Source organism: Contarinia nasturtii, unplaced genomic scaffold, assembly GCF_009176525.2.
Source record: "Contarinia nasturtii isolate CC-2019 unplaced genomic scaffold, AAFC_CNas_1.1 Cnas_scaffold_350, whole genome shotgun sequence".
In the NCBI taxonomy this organism is placed as follows: Eukaryota; Metazoa; Arthropoda; class Insecta; order Diptera; family Cecidomyiidae; genus Contarinia; species Contarinia nasturtii.
Window position 1 is genome coordinate 1,417,541 of NW_022197705.1, and position 14,531 is coordinate 1,432,071.

The window sequence follows — 14,531 nt, forward strand, 5'->3', positions numbered from 1 at the left end:
TTCGAAACTGAAACACATTTTGCGTGGAAAGAAGAAAATATCATGAGTCATGTGGTCAAAATCATGCTTCCTATTTGTTGTGTAAACTCATCACTAATCGAACTGTTGAAATCGAAATTTCGAGAAGCTAATTTCCGATCGTCATCGTTCAACGGATTCATTATGTACTATTTTTTTTACGAACGCGCACAGATGCGTGCATTTTCAGGGATATCATCACATTTTCAATGCACGTTATTTGATCTATTCGAGACCATGAATTTCATTCAGACCATTTATCACTAGTGTGCGCCAACCAAATCAAGCACAACTTCATATTTCCTACACACGTCTAAAATTAACATCAATATGAGTGGCGCGCAACTGGTTTTTTCAACTTCACTAGTATTCTTTCTTATAAAACGAGATAGAGAAATAGAGAGAGTGAGAGAGAAACAAAAAAATACCACATATAATCGAATCTATCTTATTTTACTCTCTATCGCGCCTCGTGTGTCCATGTATGAAGTGAACATCGGTGAAACAAAACTATAAAAAACAACAAAAATACTAAAGCAGATCGTGTTATTTAAAGTTCTTTGATTTAGCGTCATCTCATTGGATGGTGATGCAGAAACAGTACCGCCCATATCTGGTTTTCTGTAGACTTTTTTTCACATCGTGATTCGATTCGATTCCTTCCAGCTCTTTGGTCGCTCTTCTCAAATGCGAAAAAGAAACAAATAACTGAAACATTATCGCTTATTCATATCTCAGTTGCATTATCATGCACACATACACTTTTATTGGCAGCGTAACGATTTAAACAGCGAACAGGGTAACCGAAGTATGTTACTTAGAAATGAAATGAAATTAACAACATGTGGCCAAGTTAATATATTTTTTATATACGAATAATAAAACATTATAGCTGATGATTTGAACAACTCAATTGAAAATCCATTGAAACACACACGTGATAAATTCCAAAAATGAATGGAATGTATGAAACTATGCAAATGGATTTCTCTTCAATGTTTCATTGTCTATAAAATGCAAATAAAAAAAAACGGCACATATTTGCTTATGTAATAGTGTATAAGCTCAACGTATTTCTTATTGAAGTGCAACACAAGAAGAATTGTGTCACTTTTCTAATTGAAATTGCAATACAAAAGTTATTCTGGCATTGATAAGCCATCATTGGAATTGTTGTGAAGAAGCGTAGGTTAAACAAATACTGTCAATTGTTTCCAATGATAAAAACATTGATGCGGAATGGTCAACATGAACAATGGAAAAACATGAACATTTGAATTGAAATATAATGATGCCAAATGGAAAACTTTTTGATTTTAATAAAACTTGAAATGACATCACCTCTGACGACAATGGTATTTGTTTTTGTGATGATTCAAAAGGAGAAATAAAGGAAATGGCAGAAGAACACCATCAACAATGATCCATTCGAACTCTCCTCATTCCCATTATCAACTTCATTCTTCATGGTAAAATTGTGATAAAAAAAGACGAAGAACTAAAAATAATGTGTTGTTTCGAAATTCACACATGAAATACACGTACAACGCACAAACAGAAAGAGGCTCACACAATACTATATATACATGATATGAGGATAATGAAGCGCATTGGATATATGGAATTCGAATATGAACTGAAATGAACTGAACAGTATCGGCATTCGATCGGACATAAGTAGACGTGTTGTAGCAACAAAAGTCATAAAACAGTTTCAATGCCTCTTTCTATTTCAATTGATACACACAACCACCACCGTCTTTATGCTATTCGCATTTTACCGATTGAACATAACACTGGCTCTTGCTCTCAAGAGTTGACACATTCGAAATATTTCTGTGCTATGCGAAAATATGCAACGTATCTCATTTAAGCCACTGTATCTGCTGTATCTCATGCTATCGAAAACCATTTCAAGTCTAAATCTATTGAATGGATGCATGTTAGTCAGTTGGTTCGTTGGTTGTCGTGTCGTACATTTATGCTAAAATGCCAGCAGCAATGCCACACATCCAGAACATGTAGACACTTGCATTGAAACCAGAATAGGCAATCGAATTCCTACTGGCACTGTTCAAAATGAGTGAGTCACCGTCGAGTGTCGATGATAATAATGATGTTTGAATGAATGAATGAACGAACGAACGACTGAATAAATGAATTGAAAAAGGGTAGTTTTGAAAATGAGATTTCTGGCATCTCGCTTGTTGTTGCAGCACATAGTCAGACATGGTCAAATGTAATATTCGAATCGTTTGCATTGCGGCACACAAGAAAAAGCATGAGAATCAACCGGCTAAGCCTATGAAGAGACAAAATGCGAATTCCCCTCATCTGTGCCATCTTGTATTCCATAGTTGAACTCAATTTAGTTACAATGAATTGAATCGAAAAAGAGAAAAGAAACAACAACAGTAACATGGCTACATAGATCTGTTGACCAGTGAGATACGTATAGCAATGGAATGAAAGAATGAAGAAAGCGTATATGTGTATGTATGCATCAGCACGCATAGATGTACAGCTCTGTGTGGCCGTGCTATTGTTGTTGTTTTTTCACTTTTTCATTTCAATGCTACAGAATTAAATTCAGTTTTTGCATCTAATTCACACTAAAATCAGATGGCGCTCATTAGCGAGATTCGCAAAAAAAAGTCTCCAATCTCATACAAATATACACCGGCTGATGAGAATATCACAGAATCGCATCTATAAACGATCATTATTTCGGCCTGTCTATGAAAGAGACAAACAAAGATATGTCGGAGGAGAGTGGTGAACGTGGAAGGGAGGGGGTTGATATGCGATTCATGTCAAACGAACGAAAATGTTTTATTCAATTTCCCAATCAAAAGTGTACAGCAGCAGTACAATGATTTTGCTTTCGTTTACCATCCCACCCACAATGGATGCGAATGTGTTTACCAAGTGGATTTTATTGTTCAACGATCAGCATTAGTATGATGTTTTCATTTTTCCACATCGATCGAAAGATGGATATTTATATTCATTTCTTGTGTATGCATTTCGTTCAACATGGGCCCCATTGCATATATCACAAACAGGGAATCTGACATTTTCTCACATGCATTCTCAAAAAAAATCAAACACATACACACAATATGCACGATTCAATCCAATAAATTAAAAGCGAGAACACCCGTGAATACAAACAAGAAATGAAAACCAAATGGAAGTACCGATGATTCTCTGCTATGAGACTTGATTGTGTTTGAAACAAACACACTCTTTGCACATTGTTTTGTTTTATCACAGAATTTTTGCAGCATTGTGGATTATATCACATAACATACAATGATTTAAACTTCACAATTCCTTGCTGTTTGTCACCCCCCACATCGCATGGATGTGCCCTTCCTTTTAACACACAAAATTGAGTGTGTCGTTTGTAATGAATACTTGTATCGTTTCGTGCAATTGAATGTTAGATGAAACGAGCGATTGTGCATTTATTCAAATATGACTTTATTCGAATACAAGTGTAAGCACATTTAAATCCACTTCGAAACATTTTCACTTGGATGATGTCTATGCATGCATCAACCCCTTTATCGGCACAATTTTTTTGACACAATAATCATATTTTTCAATTGACAGTCTTTTGTTCTGTTCGGCATCGCTCGATTTTGATTTCCACACAAACCTCAGACAAATCGGAAACGTTCGCTTATGCTAACGATACTATACGTTGGATTTTATCGTCTGGCACGACAAGTACTTAACGGTGAACAAAATTAAGTGCGATTTCAAATATTCAATTGTGAAAAATAACAAAAAAAAAGTGTTCATCATTTTATTCCTTTCGATTTTATCGCCGGATCCTCTTACAAATGCTTTCACATTGGTCGTAAATACGCTTACGAAATAATGACACATGCAAAGAAGAAAAAAAAACCAAATTGAATATCTATCATGTAGTTGAAAACAGAATTCATCAACCACACAAACACACAGAAAGACTGATACACGAATTCACATTCCATCAACCGACGTCCAACATGCCTGCATCCATTCTGATCGAAGTGAGAGAAGGCATAATGTGGAAAAATGTGATAACACAAAAAAAAAAGATATTCGAGCTATTTTAACCACATTTATCAATACTGTATGGCAAATGCAAAGTTTTTCATTTGCGGAAAATCCATTCCATGGCAGCTGTCGTAATGCAAAAACAACAATGATTATAACGATAAAATCGATTGTTTCTTCGTTGTTCGGCAAAACATTTGTTCTCGCCTGTGTTTGTATGAATTTTGTTCCATCTCCATATCTTTCCGAACATTTTCCAAATCAAGAACAATTGTTATCACTATCGCTTCATAGATCCTATCAATTAGAATTTGCAAACCGGTTCAATTGAGATTTACATGCCAAACGTGGAACAATACCTACTTTTATGAGTTATCGAACTAAATGTTGTTTGCATAGTTAAAGCAAGTGTTTATGTGTGTGCATGTGAAACGGATCTATCATGCTAATAGTATATAGTGCTCAGTTGATTTTAATCGTTGTCATCTTCCGAAATTTATGAATCACATTCAGAGAATAACAATTTCTTAAATGATTTTCAAGCGATTTATTACTCATACGTCGTCGTACTTCAATGAAAAATAGATTTTTACCATTTGATTTTATCGAATTTGATGTGAATAAAAGGAAAACAACCGCGCGTAACATATAATCAACGAGATGGAAGCACAAAAAAAACGAAACCGTTCAACGCGCATTAATGGCATCCCAAATGCGATAATCGTGCACATCCAGCTTAAAAACGTATATGTACAGAGAGAGAGAGCGAGCGAGCAAGAGAGAAATATATACATTGAAGATCCAGCTATTGGCTGACTGTCGTTGTTTTTGTTGTTACTGCTATTGTTATTTATTTGGCGCGAATTTTTGTTGCTTCATTCAATATGAATTTTAGATGCCTGGGAGTATGCAAATGTATGAACACAACGATATCTTTTTACATAATTAACTTTAAATAAAATAAATCAATGCGAAAAATCATTTTTATAGTTGATAAGCGAACAAGAGACTCGGAAAGATTTATAAACGGTTCAGCACGCATCGCTGAAGAATAAGAACAACAACACTCCTAATATGACTGAATCAAAAACAAATAGAGAAAGAGAGAAAAAAGCACGCCGTATTAAACCATTATTGTTAATGCGTCGAAGATCATACGACGCGTTCGGCATGCATTTGAACGGTTTACGAAATGAAATAAAATCAAATAAATACATTGTCACGACTTCTTATGCCATATCCTCTTCGGGCTAAGTGAACTTTTGTAAATATTTATTTATAATCATACGAATTCACTTCCATTTTCTCTAGCATATATTACAAATTTTGCATGGATAAACAAATGCAGCAAGCAAAAGTACAAACATTTTGATGATAAACAATTTGAAAAGCTCAACGAAAAATTTCTTGTGTTATTGCACACCCGCACACAGCCATACTCATTTCCCTCCCGGCTTGCATTCGATATATGCTGTGTGCGATGCCGTTTTCTGTGTTTGTGTGTGTTCCGAATGTATATTTTCATCAAAATGCAACAGCAAAGATTTCGGGGAAACGTAAATATTATCAGTCTTCCGCACGATCGCAATAATAGCGCCATAACTCTAACCATTTTAAACTGATTTCTGTTCGGCGAGTGTATGCGTTTCAATCTCTTTACGGTTATGTGTTTTCTTTTTTTTTTTCATATATAAATACTGTCATGGTTTTGCTCTTCTTTGCTACTTCATCGGCAACCAGCTACTGAATATGCGATTACATTACAATTCATCGCTCCTTCATTTTTCTACCAGCGCGCGATATATTTACACCAACCAATACAAAATTCAGCTGCCTTTTGCCTTACAAGAATCCGTTTGAGATATGTAAATAAGTTGTTTTGAAACAATTTAACGTGAATAAGCCAGCATTCGGTTTCGTAGAAGTAACCAAATCGAATGCAGATTGACTTTGGCTTGTTGAGATAGTATAAGTTCAGCATGGTGAGAGAAACAACCGGGTTGGTTATATTTTGTTGTGCTGTTCGTAACGAACCAGTCAGACAAGCGATTAAAATCATTTTTTGAAACATCGATTGATGATTTGCTGCACATTTGAGCATTTTTCACAAATAAAATATATATAACATGTTCGACATTTTGATATTTTTTTTAGCATTACTTCAAATGTATTTTATCAGCATGTGTTGGAATGATATTACGTTTGGGATATCAAATATTTTTATCTTTCGTTATCTTAATATTGAATCTATTAGTTTTGTCGAGCAGCAACGCTTGCAATTTAATGTCACATCAAAATAATACAAACGACCAAAAATACGTGCAACGACCACTGAGGAGTGGGGGGGGGGGGGGGAAGAGAAAGAGAAAGAGAAAGAGAGAAACACGATCAATCAATGTGCTCGTATCGCCAGAGAGCAAATAAAAGATTATTCGATAAACGAAAAATTCCATTTATAATGGAACAAATGAAAAAGAGAAAATAGCGACGATTTCCTCTGCGTTTGTGTTTGTGCATTTCAATGAAAAGGTAATTTAATGTTCGTTGTCGCACAGACCCACCCACACACACTCACTCACTCATACATAATTTAACCGGTATAAACAGTTTAGCACACATTTTTCATGAACTTAGCAATTGTAAATAGTCGACGCCGTTGCAAACGTTAACTTTTGGATTCTTATCGCACTTACAATCGTTCGGAAATAGTACGATAAGGGTGAAAAGCGCACAGTGCACCAATGCCATTCGACATGGTATAGCATAGAAGCGTTGCTATGTACTCTATGCTTTCATCATCATCGCCACGAATACAGCCACCATCACTACCACCACAGCACTCTCATTGAAGTACTACAACAAAAATGATTGCATGATCGCATAGAATGCTTGAATGCTGAATGAAGATAAAATATTCTATTTGTTGTGTGTTATTTGAATCAACACAAAAACACGCAGCAGAGTGCAGCGATAGGAGAAGGGCTTGACTGCAAGCAGATAAGAGTATTACACAGAAAATGAAAAAAAAAAACACAATCGGTTTTGATGTTGATTCACAAACTTCATTCATGCTCCGCCATTCTATTCCATTCATTTGGTGTTTTGTGTATCCTTTGTTTGAGATTCGAAAACGCATAAAACTCGATAAGCGAATGATTCATCAAATGCTTCTGGAATGTAGCCATCAAAATCGACCCAAAAAACGGATAATTTTCAATTAGAGCAGCCCGTTTTCTCCAATAGTCGAACCAAGAAAACAAAATCAAGTAAAATCAAGAAAATCCAAAAAATTCGATTTTCTAAAATAAATAAGTTGTTCCTGGTGCTCTCTGTACGTTCGATGTATGTCTGAGGCTACATGTGCTCCAGTGCCAATGTTATCGGTTATCTTTCGTAAATCTGTATGACAGAAATATAATATATCATGTCAGCATTAAATGCATGCATAGCACACGAACCAAGTTTGCATGGCACCACATTCATTTGTTTGGTTGTATGCTGAGATAGATAGGAACGACCGGCACATATACACATGCACAAACACACCGATACCGATGCAGACATACAATCACACTTACAATCAAATACACTAATACACACAAACATCAGAGTCAGAGCGAGAGAAAATACCATTGTTGATCGGACCAATTGATAACGTGCGCTTGATCTCTCCTACCCTTACTGTTCATCGGTTCATGTACACAGTACACACAAACGCAAATGCATGCCCGATATACATAATAGTGTCTGCTGGTTCTTGCTGATAACACCGAACCGACAAACTTGAATTAGACTGAAAGAGAAAAATGTGCACAGCACACGAAAAATAACAGCAAGAAAAAAGACACATGCAAACCATACACGCATTATAAAACATTTTAACGAACGTTGGAGAATAGATAAAACCATCACATCGGCGAAAAGTTCCGTTTCCATTTCGCTTTCGCTGTACTCCGCTATGCTCTTTCTCTATGTGTGTGTGTTTGTGACTACGTTTGTTGTGTTATTTCTTTTTCATTCTTTGCAATGCTGTAATACATTCCATTTGGCTTGTTTAAATGAAGCACAAGCACTGATAAGAAATAAATCTTTGAGTGAGATAATGTTTTTCAAAAAAAAAATCTCCCGATAAGAAGACTGGTAGACGAAAAATCTTGGAATGGGGTCGAAAATGTTTGGTTTGCGACAATGCCGCCGTTGACGTCATATTAGATTGAGTCGGAAAAACGGTAAACTACGAATTAAACCTTAAAATGAAAAAGTTTTCACATGTTCGTAAGTTTACCATTGTCATTGTTACCTACGGTTTGGGTATTCAAACACGCCACAATAATATCATACTACAATAGTAATGAACTCTGTCTTACGCCAACTTGAAGTTGGTGTCCAAAAATGACACCGTACAAACGAAAACAACTTCTGATGTTCAATGAGATATGCAATGACAGTGTTATCTATGTATTTTTAAAAAAATACATTCTTTTCATGCTCTACCATCATCCTCTCACTCTTTACTCTCCATTATGATTCTGCTAGATAAGGACACCTTCCTTATTTTACAGTTTTTGTTTTCCTTTTGCGTTTCATATATTGTTGGTTCTATTTTTTATCTTTTGAGTCGTTTTTCCATTTTATCATTCCGTTCGTTTTCCGTTTAATCGATCGAATGCATGCGCTACGTACGTATGCCGGTTACAATAAAACTTCTACATTAAGTTTCATATTTGATTCGTAAGTTTTTACGTAGTACAAATGGTGCGCGGTCCCTGTTCATATATTTTATGTATGATAAAATCTTTAATCACGATAAAAATCAAAACCAATGCAAAGAGCGTCAGCGTCAGCAACAACGATAGCAACAACGTACTCAGTGATGGCTGCTGAATCTTATTCAGTGTAAAAGCCATTAAAATGATTGAACGTTTCTGAGCGCCAAAATTTGATTATAGATTGATATCCATTGTATTCATTGTTCCGAATGTGCGTGGAATTTTCGACATTACTCTTGATTTGTTGATTACATTTCTTTGTAGTTCATTTTTGTACATCTAATTTGACCTTGTCTTTCGATGTTAATTCGAAAGAGAAATATACTCTCTATGAAACTTATGGAGTCCATTCAGATAATTAAAATTGATTTTAATTTGAATATTCACATTATATTCTCATTTGTTAAATGTATGTTTGAATGTTATTTGTCTAAACTGAATTGTTTCTCTATTTTATTTTCCACAGACGAAAGCGAAAATTCAGTACGAAACATGGCTATATTACAACAAGGTGAGTTGAATTTGTTTTCATGATGAACAATGTCAACATTAGTTGAAAAGCATGGACAAACTGATTATTTGTTATAAATCATTTACTTTTGTGTTCATGAGGTGTTTGGAATAGACACCCAACGGCGAATATCTCCAATTTGTTTTTTGAACAAAAATTATCAATAAAAAAAGTGTTAGTTCGTTCGTTTTTTTTTCGGATGTGTGAGAGCGTACTGGTGAAATGACAACTATATGTGGGTTTGAACTTTTCTATCCTAATGTTTCATCTTTTCCATTTTCTTATCGAAAGAAGAACAGTGCCCGCATAGAAGACCAAAACGTTATGGTTTTTTTGTCGTACATTTTGGATGAACATTGTACAAATAATATGTGAATTTTCTGTCTTTTAACGACGAATGTGTTTTTCGTTTTTTAGTTCGTTATACAATTTATCGCGATCCGGTGTGCATTTTACAACCCAACCAACGGCATTAAGCATGTATTGTATGCGGAAAGTGATATGTACTCATTTGTCATAACATTTATTATATTTATTATCCATATTGGAAGTGGCAATCCGATGTAAAGGAAGAAATGAAGCACAAAGCACATAGAAAATTCAGCACGAGAACCCACGTAAACATGAACATTGAACATGGAAAATTCAAAATAAATTCAATGTTCATCTATATAAAAAGAGAATGAGAAAGGTGTATATTGCGCGTCTTTGTTTTACTAACAAAAAATTTGCAAACACCATAAATCACACGATCGTAAGCAACTGATTTTGAGTAATTTTCACAAACGACAATGATTATGCAATTCATGTAACAGGTCAAAAAATTAGCGATCCAAATATGTATACAATTTATTGGTCACAAGAATTCTAACGCAATGCATAAAATGTGCAACGAATAAAAAATTTATAAAACCTTAACAGCCGTTGTTATTAATTTCGTTTGTTTTTCTCTTCTTTTTTTTGAAAGAAATCGATTGTTATCATTGCCGTTATTGCGTTTGGTCTCGAAACTCAGAATGGATTTGTGTGCACAATGCATTTTTAAGTAATACACACAGTCGCTTATATACAGCAATATGCATACTGACTGCTGATTATCTCTTTTGTGTAAGATATTTTTTTTTCGTTTTGTTGCATTATTATTTTAGTTTTTTTTTTTTTTTTAATTCCTGAACGGAATTATTCTACACAATCGAATTTGTTTGTGTGGAGTTGATCGGGTGTATGTGTGTGAGCTTGTAATCGAATCGCTAATCAGTACTTTATTAAACAAAAAGCCAGAATGGTTGTGATTCTTTTTTTCTTCGATATTTGCTCGTATTTTATCCATTGCCTAAATTAAGTTTGGACTTCTTGGATCTGTATCGTGGCCCTCACATGCGCCCATAGTGTGATGTGAAGTATATGCGATCTCGCTTGCGTTTGTGTTTGTCCCGTTTGCGATAAATTCGATTTCAGTTTTTGCGGTTATATACCGTCGTATTTGTGCATATTCTCATCACGATTGCACACTTAGAGCTCCTCTCATATGCTTCATCACTACTGAAATCAATATAACTGCAACAAAAGGTTTAACTAGATTGAGAAAACGGCAACACATTTGCAGTGAAAGAGACGCTGTGTAGCGTTAAAACGAAAACACTTTTCGTTATTTTTATTGTGCTTTTTTTTCGTTGCATTTTCTTCCTTTTTTCGTTTGTAGTCGGTGTTTGCAACGACCGTGTGGCTATATCTCTGATTCTGTCTTGCGATTTCACTATTACACAAATGTGTGAGTGTGTTTTGCACTGCATTTTTTCTTCAATTGCCTGATAGTTGCTATATTGGTATTATACATTGTAGCTTGCTGCTCAAGACATACGAGCGAGAAAAGTGCGTTCAAAATAAAATCCATTGTAAATGCACATTGCACATGCTTTAAATCGCGAATACACACTACTATGCTAGCCAATTCGATAACAAAAGAGAGAACGAATGAGAAGTGATTCGGCGAATGAAGAAAAAAAAAAATATTCGTGAGATATTTATTACCGCAGAGCACCGAACAGATATCAATTTTCAATCGTTTGTTTCAAGAACATTATCACAATGTTAAAATCTTTCACTTTTATTTGTACGTTGAAAAAGAAAAACAGAAGAAACGGTAGAGATCAAAATAGTGCGATTTCGGGCCGTTGCAACACCAGACGATGGCCAAACACTGAAATTCTTTTCCATTTGCTATTCTATTTGTACTTTTGTAAATGCAATGGCAAATTTTCACGTGGAAACTTGAGGAAAAAGGAAGAAGAAGAGTACAAACGACAAAACATGTAAGCAGTTACAGAAATAACAGCAACACGGTCACACTGATCGGCAGTACAAAATTGAGCGCAAAAAATCAAATATCGAAATAATGTTTAAATATACGTACATTTCGAATACGAACCAATGCACTTATTTAGAATTGTATTGCGTTAGCAATATCGGTTCCTTTTGTATTGTATTACAGAATTGTTTTTATCTTGATCACCAGGTAGTGTATTTCTTACACTGTTCCAAGAGCAGAAGCAACAGCACTCACCATCTCATCACCGTTACACTTTTACAGAGCTAAAATTGCGCGACCACTTCGATTGAGAACTGATTTCTGAACTCATCTCGATCAACTTATTTCATGTATAATTATCATTATTCGCGAAATCTTGTGAATTTTCTTTCGAATTGATACATTTTTAAAAATTGAACTGGCAAAATCCCAAAATTTTCTTCCTTATTGCTTAATAGATTACTTTAACTATTCAAGGACCTTTTGTCAACACTTTTTTTTAAATCGGTTGTATGCTTAACTTCAATTTAAAGTATCCATCGCTTGGTTGTCACATCAACATCATTCATTTTAGCACTTGGATGCGCTTCTTTTTTTGATAGTGTCACAAATTATCCGTGAATTGATTGTATTGTACACATAAGCTCGTCCATGTTGGACAGACAGCGCGAAAAAAAAAAATCGAATAGCATTGTTACAGAGCGAAGTAAGCGAAATTTTTCAAAGTTTTGCTATGTGTGCATGTGAGTCGTCACTCCCATTCTCTTGGTTCATTTATTTGGTGTCACCCTATTGTAGGTGGAATTCAACGATAACGTTTTCAGTAGCTGCGGGTTGCAGATAAGACTTTTTATGTATAAAATATTTGGTGTGTATGTGTTAACTGGTGTGTGGTTCTATTGCGATTTTTCACCGTTGTCTTTTCAACATTCGATTGGCCCATAATCGCATACTAGCTTCACTACTATTTCATTGTTGTCTATTTATTATTGACTACTACATATATTTATGATCGTTTATACTGTTTATTGCTTACTATGGGCACAAATATATACAACGCAGTCGTATACATAGAGAAACAATCGGTGGTCAAAAACCTTGTGCCTTTGGCTGTTGGAATTTTTTCTGTTAAAAAAAATTACACCATATCATGCGATTGATATTAAACCATACACATGTATTATCGAGTGTCACATTGATACACATCCCGTGTATGTGAATGATGGCATTTGATCTATTTATCAGCATAAACCCTTATAAAAAGAATATTGTGTCAGCAGTGTGTTTCAATGATAAAACCAATTGAAACTTATTGCCTCGGATATTTCTTTGGAATATCTTCTTCCAATAAGATTATGGTAAATCATTTACAGTTTACACCATACGGATGAAAATGAATTCTTTTGATTCAAATGATTTAACTTATGTAAAAGAAATATTTTTCCGCCATTTTTATACAAAAATGGAATTTTTGATGCAATTTCTTACGGAACATCATTCAGTTTGAAATGATAATATAAATAGTTTGAAATGGTGAAGATTTCACGAGCGCGAACCGCCCAGGGATACATAAACAAAAAAAAGAATGAATAAAATGCTATGGTTTTTTCACATTTTTCTCATTGAAGCTGAAATCGAGAAGAAATGTAACCGAATAAAAGAATTGCTTAAACATACGAAAGATAATACTAACAACAATTGTTCGTGTTGGCGAAAGATACCGATACGGCTGAAAGTCATGTCGTATGTATAGGTATGATGCAAACATTTTTAACTCACACTCCGCTGTGCATTTAATTCGTTTCTCTCTATTTTCCGTTGTTTTTCTTTTGAATTTGTTAGGTATAGAATGTGGCTATATACGATATTTTCTCAATAACCAAAGGAAGTTTTATTCCTTGCTTCAGTAGTAGTAGTAGTGTTGGTGGAGGTGGTGGTGTTGCTCGTAGTATTAGTCCTGCTTCACTATACTTGTTTTGCATTGCAACACTATTTTCGGTTACTGCTGTTCCGTGAGAAGATAAGAAAAAGCTCAACCCTCTGGTGGATAAAGTGTATCTTTATGCATTTTATGCAGATTGAACAGGGTGATCAGTTGTGCATTTTTTTCAATCATCTTCGAGTACGAGTCGACACAAACGGCTGGTGCTGATCAGAACAATTGAAGCAAAGTGTCATGTGATTTTCTGAAGAATATCTGGATTTTATTTTTCAAACATGCTTTAATATAGCAAAATCGGCTCACCCTGTTACGTTGGTTTTGAGACACATTCGGAAAATGCGAAGCTTGTTCGTGTGCACACAAGTAGCAATCTTAAAATGGTCGAGATTACATTTTAAATTCGGAACGGTAAGGAGTCGTATGCAAATTCTGACGATAAAATTGAGAACCCAAAATATTCATCGTTGTGTGTTTGTATGTGTGTGTAGGTATGAGTAAAGATGCATGGATGCATGCATGCAACGAAAATCAATTGCATATCAGTTCAGATCATGTGCACAATATTCCTTTATTTATCACTCAATCCGAAAATTCCTTCGTTTTCCCTGTTCTTCATCTTCATATAAAAAATATTTTTGCTTGGATTATTTTAGACAAATATTCGGTGATATTGAAAGGAAAAAATTTCTTGGATTTAAATAGCCCCATTTTTACTGAAATTACATTTTTCGTTATCGAATTGGATTTATACAGAATTCAATTTTTATCGAACGTATTAAATCCATTTGATCAATTCACGTTTATCTATGTCCTGAGACTCAAAATCCAATTTGAAATGTTTGCAGAATATTTCCAAAGAATATTCGACAAAGTGGTTGCGTGCTGTATACTTGTATGTGTGTATAGATTTTCCACTTTAAAGTAATACTTTTT

General features: G+C 34.7%; 1 protein-coding gene across 2 annotated transcripts in view; it reads left to right on the plus strand.

Moving 5' to 3' along the window:
- LOC116338146 (zinc finger protein ush) overlaps positions 1-14,531 on the plus strand; it is a 43,539-nt gene that overhangs the window by 14,082 nt on the left and 14,926 nt on the right. For both annotated transcript variants that reach the window (XM_031763231.1, XM_031763230.1), the window contains exon 2: positions 9,304-9,348. In XM_031763231.1, the coding sequence (XP_031619091.1) occupies positions 9,304-9,348 (45 nt within the window). The remainder of the gene's footprint in view (positions 1-9,303; positions 9,349-14,531) is intronic.